The sequence below is a fragment of the Sapajus apella genome, unplaced genomic scaffold (assembly GCF_009761245.1).
Source record: "Sapajus apella isolate SASKATOON/1434 unplaced genomic scaffold, GSC_monkey_1.0 scaffold48, whole genome shotgun sequence".
Taxonomy (NCBI): Eukaryota; Metazoa; Chordata; class Mammalia; order Primates; family Cebidae; genus Sapajus; species Sapajus apella.
Genome location: NW_022436988.1, coordinates 2,778,820 through 2,787,408, shown reverse-complemented (window position 1 = coordinate 2,787,408; position 8,589 = coordinate 2,778,820). Strand labels below are relative to the sequence as shown.

The window sequence follows — 8,589 nt, the reverse complement described above, 5'->3', positions numbered from 1 at the left end:
TATAAAGTGAACCTGTCCCAAAGCCCTGCTCACTGGGCCCTCTGCCCAGGCTTGTAAGGGTAGCAGTCCATGTGTGGCTTGCACCCACATGCCAAGTGCATCCATGCTTCAACCTAGATGTGGTTCCTTCACAGGGATGGTGAAGGGAAACAGATTCACTGTGGCAGGCACCAGGCTCTATCAGTTTCATAAATTTGCACACAACCTGTGACTCAGCAGTTATGCTCCTCAGAATCTACACAAACATGCTAGAGTCAGTCTTCCGGGAAGCAGGCACAAGGATGTTTATCACAGTCTGGTTAATACTTTTAAGAAGTGGGAAGAGGCCGGGCACGGTGGCTCAAGCCTGTAATCCCAGCACTTTGGGAGGCCGAGGCGGGTGGATCACGAGGTCAAGAGATCGAGGCCATCCTGGTCAACATGGTGAAACCCCGTCTCTACTAAAAATACAAAAAATTAGCTGGGCATGGTGGCGCGTGCCTGTAATTCCAGCTACTCAGGAGGCTGAGGCAGGAGAATTGCCTGAACCCAGGAGGCGGAGGTTGCAGTGAGCCGAGATCGCACCATTGCACTCCAGTCTGGGTAACAAGAGCGAAACTCCGTCTCAAAAAAAAGAAGTGGGAAGAAACCTGAGTGTCTCCATTTGATAATGTCTTGACTGCAGGGCACTCGAATAATACCGTGGAATATTGTGCAGCAGTTAGAAGAAACGAGATGAAAGCTGGGTGCGGCAGCTCACGCCTGTAATCCCAGCAATTCGGGAGGCCGAGGCTGGTGATCACTTAAGGTCAGGGGTTTGAGACCAGCCTGGCCAACATGACAAAACCCTGTCTCTAGTAAAAATACGAAAATTGGCTTGCCTCTGTGACGGAGTAAGACTCTGTTTCAAAAAAAGAGAAAGGTGAAGCTTTTAAATTTTTATTTATTAGGCCAGGCGCGGTGGCTCAAGCCTGTAATCCCAGCACTTTGGGAGGCCGAGGCGGGTGGATCACGAGGTCAAGAGATCGAGACCATCCTGGTCAACATGGTGAAACCCCGTCTCTACTAAAAATACAAAAAATCAGCTGGGCATGGTGGCGCGTGCTTGTAATCCCAGCGACTCAGGAGGCTGAGGCAGGAGAATTGCCTGAACCCAGGAGGCGGAGGTTGCGGTGAGCCGAGATTGTGCCATTGCACTCCAGCCTGGGTAACAAGAGCGAAACTCCGTCTCAAAAAAAAATAAATAAATAAAAATAAAAATAAATAAAAAAAATTTATTTATTTTTTTGAGACAGAGTCTCACTGTTACCAGGCTAGAGTGCAGTGGTGTGATCTCGGCTCATTGCAACCTGTGCCTCCCAGGTTCAAGTGTTTCTTCTGCCTCAGCCTCCTGAGTAGCTGGGACTACAGGTGTGCACCACCACAGCCGGCTAATTTTTTGTATTTTAGCAGAGATGGGGTTTCACCATGTTGGCCAGGATGTTTCTTGATCTCTTGACCTCATGATCTGCCTGCCTCGGCCTCCCAAAGTGCTGAGATGACAGGCGTGAGCCGCCACGCCCGGATGAAGCTTTAACTTGGAACGCTCATTTTGGGGTGGAAAAAAGCAAGTTGAGTGAACACACAGACTCAACAATTCAATGATGTGTACAAGTTTAGGAAAGAGTTCTGCACTTTGGGAGGCTTGTAGTCCCAGCTACTCTGGAGGCTGAGGCAGGAGGATTGCTTGAGCCTGGGGGGTTGAGGCTGCAGTAAGCCATGATTGTGTCACTGCACTCCAGCCTGGGCAACAGAGTGAGACCCCACCTCAAAAAAAAAAAAAGAAAAAAAGAAAAAGAAAAGAAAATAGAATTGTTGCAGACGTAATTGAGTTAAAATGAGGCCATACTGGATTGGGTGGGCCCTGATGTAGGATCAGGCTGGGCCTAAACCTGTATAAATGGTGACTTCTTGTTTTTTGTTTAGAGACAGGTTCTCACTCTTGTCCAGGCTGGATTGCAGTGGCCCGACCACTGCAGTCGGCTCCTTGGCTCAAGTGATCCTCCTGCCTCAGCCTCCCAAGCAGCTAGGACCACAGGCATGAGCCACCATGCAGGGCAAGTTTTTAATGTGTTTTGTTTGTTTTTTGTTTTTTGTTTTGAGATGGAGGCTCGCTCCGTGGCCCAAGCTGGGGTGTAGTGGTTCGACCTTGGCTCATTGCAACCTCCGCGTCCCGGGCTCAAGAGATTCTCCATTCATACGTTTTAATGTATAAACCGCGCTGCACCCCAGCCACCCTGGGCACCTGTTCTCAGGACCTCCTGAGGTCTGTGTTACAGGTCGTTGTTGAAAAACGCGCGCTTTGAATGAAGAGACCTTCCAAATAGGCTTTGTGTGAGCAACATGGCGGTTTATTCACCTGGGTGCAGGTGGGCTAAGGCCGAAAAGGGCATTAGCAAAGGGCAGTGGGATAGGAGTTGGTTTTATAGGTTTGGGTAGTTTTTTTGGGGGTTGGGGGTGTTGCAGAGTAAGTTCAGTTACAGTGGTGAGGGTCGGGGCAAGGGAGTAGACATGACCACAAATTCAAGTTACAATGGCAGGGCTGGGTGAGAGGTATTTACATTTTCATAAGAACAGTTAAGATGGCAGGCAGGGTTGGGTGAGGGGCTTGTCTGGGGAAGGTCGGCGGGGGGACCGGGGACGGGGGTGCAGGCGGGGGGGGGGGGGGGACGTCACCAAGGCAAGCAGGACTTTAGACTTTCAGGTCCAGGCTTGCATATGGAGACCTGAGAGTCATGGCCACTCATATTTGTCTCAGAATAGACCTCTTCAAATATTTTAGAGTCTGACTCATTTCATCAACATGCTTAACCCCTCCAGTCTGGGGTCCTATGTCTAGGCAGCCTGGCAGACACACATAGCATTTGATATATGGAAAGCTGTGTGCCAATAACCACCTCTCCCCGCAAGCTCCCTCCGCCTTTCTGCTGCTTGGGATGGAGATGATTCTTTGGGTGCCCTCTGCAAGGTTCTCTGAACTGGCTGCACTACAGGCCATACCCTAGTCAAGCCATGGTGACCCAGTGACTCACACATACACCACTGGATGGCCTCCCGTGTATGTGTGGGAAAGTTTGAGGTAAGAAGAATGGCTAGCTCCTGCAAAGCCCCATTAACCCACCTTGCGACATTGTACCATTGTGCCTGCCTCAGCCATTCCTGCCTTAACTGATAACCCAACGCTGTGACTCTGGACCTTGTGACCACCCCCCACCCCCGCAACACCCCACCCAGCTTGCAAAAACTGCCCTGAACTGTAACTTCTGTAACTTTCCACTGCCCCCACAAACCTACAAAACCAGCTCCTGCCCCACTGCGCTCCCTGACTCTCTTTTCAGACTCAGCCCACCCGCACCCAGTGAATAAACAGCCTTGTGCTCCTACAAAGACTGTTTAGGGGGTCTTTTCATTCAGAGCTCGCATAACCCCCTCCAAAGCCATGGGGTGAAAATGGCAGAGCGGAGGAGGGCACCCTGCTGAGCAGCATGCGGGCCCAGCACTGTTCCTTACTTGGACAAGAGGCAAGGCTCCCAGGGCTTAGTGTACCTGCTGCAGCAGCTGGTAGGGCCGTGCCAGGGGCAGACTGACCCCGGAGACAGCACTGTCCCACAGAAAAATCATGCAGGCCACCAGTATGAGCCACGCAAGTCATTTAAACATTTCCACTAGTCATATAAAACATCAAAAGAAACAGTTGAAATTCACTGTTTAGAGACAAGGCCTCACTCTGTGGCCCAGGCCGGAGTGCCGTCGTGCAGTCAGGATTGGTGGGAGGGAAAAGCAGCTTTTAATTGGAGACCCAACAAAGCGAGAGGGTGACCAACCAGCATTCTAAACTGTCACCTTGGCTGGATGCAGTGGCCTACCTGTAATCCCAGCACTTTGGGAGGCTGAGGGGGGGGTGGATTACCTGAGGTCAAGAGTTTGAGACCAGTCTGGGCAACATGGTGAAACCCAGTCTCTACTAAAAACACAAAAATTAGCCCGGTGTGGTGGCGGCCGTCTGTAATCTCAGCCACTAGGGAGTCTGAGGCAAGAGAATCTCTTGAAGCAGGAGGTGGAGGTTGCAGTGAGCCAAGATCGCACCACTGCACTCCAGCCTGGGTTATAGAGTGAGACTCTGTCTCCAAAATAGAAATAAAAATATAAAACGTCATCTTAAAATTAAAAATTTACCCTCAGGTTTTCGTCTGATAAGATCAGGCAAATTTTTGAGATAAGATCTTGCTTTGTCATCCAGGCTGGAGTGCAGTGGTTCGATCACGGTTCACTGCAGTCTGGAGCTCCCTGGGCTCAAGCGATCCTTCTGCCTCAGCCTCTGCAGGTGGGCTGCCAGGTAACTTTTCAAAATGATTTTTTGTAAAGATGGGGTCTCCCTCTGTTGCTCAGGCTGCTATCAGGTTTTAGAGCCAGAGGGAGTGGGGAGGGGCGGGGTCCTTGTCTTGTTCCCACCGTCCCTCAAGAGGGGTGGCTGGCGAGGATGTCGGACTAATTGTTGGCGACCGCCTCCCCCTAAGCAGGAGGATTCCTCCGGGGCTCCCGCCGGAAATTGTTTTAGGATGAGGCTCCCCTCTGGTCTGCCATAGGGCAAGGGTTGGGCTGAGGGGCGCAGTGAGCAGAGGGACGGGATGAGGGGTGGGAGGGGAAGGAAGGAAAAGAACGTGGGTGATCTTAAAACGGAAGTCCCTGGCTACACCTTGAGCCTCACAGATGGGGAAACTGAGGCATGGGGGATGGCGCGGGCCGGGGTGGCCTCTCCATCATCAGTGACTGAGGGGTCTCCGGCGCCATCGGCTGAGCTGGTCCCTTAATCCGCAAAGGCCCCACGTGGCGCACTGGCGACCTCCAGGGCACCCGCCCGGTGTCCCCGGGTGGCTCCCGGACGCTGTCGCAGGTGCTGGGCGCCGGGGGAGGGGGCGCACCTGTCCCGCCCGACTCGGCTGCTCGCTCTGCCCGGCGGGAACCGGGGCCCCTCCTGCGCCCGCACCCCACGCGCAGCGCCCGAGACGTCTCCCCGGGCTGGGGGCGCGGAGTCTCTCGGAGGCGCCGCCGCTGCCGGGGAATTCCGGCCACGCCTGCGCGGGCCCAGCGGCGGCGGGGGTGGGCCCAAGGCCCGGTGACCCGAGGGGTGACTGCGCGCGGCGGCTGGTGGCGGCGGCGAGCTCGGGGGGAGGCAGGTGCGAGCGGGCGGGGAGCAGGGGGCCCGTGGGCGGGCGGGCCGGGTCCCCGGGGAGCGGCGCCTGCGTCCGGATGCCCCCCCCGGCCGCCTCTTCCTGCCGGCTCCAAGTTTCGGTTTTGCCGCCTGGGCGCAGGGTCCAGCCTAGCCCCGCGGCGCGCCCTGACCCTGTTCCCCGGCTGCAGGCGGGACCGGGGTGGGGACGGAGCGGGGGCAGCGGGCATCCCTGGGACCCCGGCGCCATCCCCGGAGCGCAGGACGCCCCCGACCCGCCCAGCCCCGGGCTCGGAGGAGCCTTTGCGCCCGGTGGTGCTGTCCCCGGGAAGTAGCCGGGGCGTGGGCGGGTAGCGGACGGGGACGGCCGGACCGGGGCCTGCACGAATGGCAACAACTGAAAAGTGAAGTCGCAAAAAGAGACCCCTAACTTTCACGCGGGAGGCATCGCCACCCCGAAACCGCACCGCGCAGCCTCCTCCCAACTCCGCGAAAGTCGCCCGAGTGCGGGTGCGGGGGCTCAAGGCCAGGGTGGGCGCCCCTCCCGGATGCCGCCCGCAAGCCGGCGGGCGGGGCCCTGGGGCAGCCCGAGGCCGCCAGGGAAGGAGCTGTGCGAAGCTGCTGGCGCCCCTTCCCTGCCCCCCACCTTGTTTACTTCGGTTATGGTTGGGGGATGGGCTTTGATTTGAGCGGCAGTGTCCGTGTGGCGGAAAAATGGCAGAGAAAAGGCAGGAAGTGATTTGAATGCATCAGTGTTGGGTGCCGAGGGTGCCTCTTGAGTGTTTCAACGCCTAGGGCAGCGGATGGAACCGTAAAATGCTTTAGGGGGCCGGGAGCGGTGGCTCAGGCCTGTAATCCCAGCACTTTGGGAGGCCTAGGCGGCGATCACCTGAGGTCTGGAGATCGTGACCAGCCTGGCCTATGTGGTGAAACCCCGTCTCTACTGAAAACGCAAAAAATTAGCCGGGTGTGGTGGGGCATGCCGGTAATTCCACCTACTTGAGAGACTGAGGCTGGAGAATCAGTGGAACCCGGGAGGTGGAGGTTGCAGTGAGCTGAGATCCTGCCACTGCCCTACAACCTGGGTGACAGCTTCTCAGAACTGCTCCTGAGTCTGCGGTTTCTCTAAATTGCCATCACAAAATTTGCCACACAGTCTGTTTTGGAGTGGCGTACATTAGTCTCCCACACAGGTGACGCCAGGGAACCACCACTCAGCACCTCCATCCCTTGTTCAGGCCCTGCCTGCAGGAGGTTACCCAGTGACACGGAGACGCAGTGGGAGGAGAGGACAGGGCCAGAGCAGGGAGGGGCCTGAGTGTCCTCCCGGCTGCTGAAGGTACCACTCAGCTGCCACTCCGGCCACTGCCCCTGTGGAGTTTTTCGGTTTGAAGCCAGAAGAAGGTGGTGGGTGGGCCAGTGTGCCTGTGGCTTCTTACGGGGGAAGGAGAGAGTCAGCTCCTCCACTGTTAGGTGGCCAAGAGCCCAAATGCCATCTCCACTCTCACCCTGGAGGCCAGGGGTGCTGGCCTAAGTCTTGGCCTTGGTCTGGACTGGCTGTGACCATCACCTTGGTTTGATGCCACCGCCACAGAGGCTGTTCTGAGGGCACGTGGTCAGTGCAGAGTGGGGCGCTTCATGGACAGCAGGCCCCCCCCATTACTAGGAATCTGACTGCCTGCCCGGTAGCTTTTGGCCGCCTGCTCTCCCCACGTCACCTGGGGGGCAGGTGCTCTAGTCTCCTTTAGAGGATGAGGAGGGTGAGGCACCAGGAGGCTGAGCGCCTTGCTCAGGGCAGGCTGTGGGACCCCGCTGGACAGCACGCGGCTGCCCCATGCCTGCCTGGAGCATCCCCTATCCCCACCCGGCCCAAACCACGTTGTCAGCAGCAGAGACGGTTCTAGGCTGACTCAGTGAGGGACCAGGGCAGAGACTGCAAAAGCTTGGAAGCCACTACGGGGCAGCAGAGAGGGGGGAAGAGCCGGGCTTGGGATGTGCTCCTGTTGGGTTTCGATTAACCAGGGGACCCGCTGGGCTGCTGCGATTTCACTTTCCCAGAAAATGAAACCGAAGCCGTGGTCATGTGACAGGAGGTGTGGTATATAGCGGGCTGCCGGCAGCTCCCGCTGTTCCTTCTGGATTTGCAGGGCACGGGCGCTGGTCTTGAGAGTCCTAGCAGGACACATGGAGTGTCCTTCCTGCCAGCATGTCTCCTCGGAGAAGTCCCCCAGGTTCTGCAGCCAGTGCGGAGAGAGGCTGCCTTCTGCAGCCCCTGTAGCAGGTGAGGCCTGGGTGCTGGTGGGGGCTGGGCCGGTGGGGACCCCCAGAGGCATCTCACCTCCCTTCTAGGAAATGGAAATCCTGGCCAGCAGGCAGCCCAGGTGGGGCCGAGGTCCTCTGTGGCAACTGAGCGCTCAACAAGTTTTGTCTGGGCTTCTACTAGAGGTTTCCTCCGCTTTTGTAAAATTTCGGTTTCATTTCCTAGAGAGAACTCAAGGGTTCTTCCTCCCCTTGGGAACAATAAGTGTTTTGGGCTGAGCTGAGGGCTTCGTGGCGGGCTTCAGAGGCTGCTGCAGAGGAGCAGAGTTCGAGGCTTTGCAGGGATGAGAGCTCTGCCAGGGGTTAGTTTGTGAGGGACCGTGGGGGCCATGAGGGGGCCCCGGGACCTGCCCGGGCATCTTCCTGGCTCCGGAGGCTGGTGGAGAGACAGGAGTGGGGCAGTGTCAGGCGGGCCCGTCTTGGGCCCATCCTCAATTTTGTTGGCTTCTGGGGCCTCAGACTGGTTCCCCTCCTCAGGGGTTTTAAACACCAACCCTATAACTAGCAGCCCCCAAGACCTTCAGCCTTTCTGTGTCCAAAGCCCAGCCCCACCTCCACTGACGAGGGCACCTGTTCTTCCAGCTGCTTTGCCCGACCCACCACACTTGGGCACTCTCCTTCCTCCATGCGATGCAGACGCCCCTGCTGGTCTCCCCACCCCCACACAGTTCTCCCGCTTATGCTCAGCACAGCAGACGATCAAACCACAGACCCCCTTCCCAGGCACCCGCCATGCTGTAGCTCAGGACAAGCAGGAGCCGTTACAGTGGCCCACCCCATTCCTCCTGCTCCCTCTCCTGTCCCAGAGCCCACTGCCTCCTGGCTCTTCCTGATCACATTAGGTGTACTTCCACCACAGGGCCTTTGCACCACCCTTCCCCAGAGGGTGGCCCGGCTCCCTCCCTCCCCTCTTTCAGTCTTTGCCCAGCTGCTTGCTGTGGGGCCTCTCCAATGTTGCCTTTCAAGCTTAGGGGTCGGGATGTGAGCCCCAGTCCTTCCATGTTTTTTTTTGTTTTTTTTTTTTTTTTTGAGGGGGTATTTTTGCTCTTTTTTTTTTTTTTTTTTTTTTTTTTTTTTTTTTT

At 56.7% G+C, this 8,589-nt stretch overlaps 1 protein-coding gene across 3 annotated transcripts in view; it reads left to right on the top strand.

Moving 5' to 3' along the window:
- The first annotated feature begins 6,969 nt into the window (after positions 1-6,969).
- Positions 6,970-8,589, top strand: part of RNF213 (ring finger protein 213) — a 117,441-nt gene continuing 115,821 nt past the window's right edge. For 2 of the 3 annotated variants that reach the window (XM_032241418.1, XM_032241417.1), the window contains exon 1: positions 6,970-7,469. In XM_032241418.1, coding sequence (XP_032097309.1) covers positions 7,373-7,469 — 97 coding nt within the window. In that variant the 5' untranslated portion in view covers positions 6,970-7,372. The remainder of the gene's footprint in view (positions 7,470-8,589) is intronic. The other variant, XM_032241419.1, reaches the window with a different exon arrangement.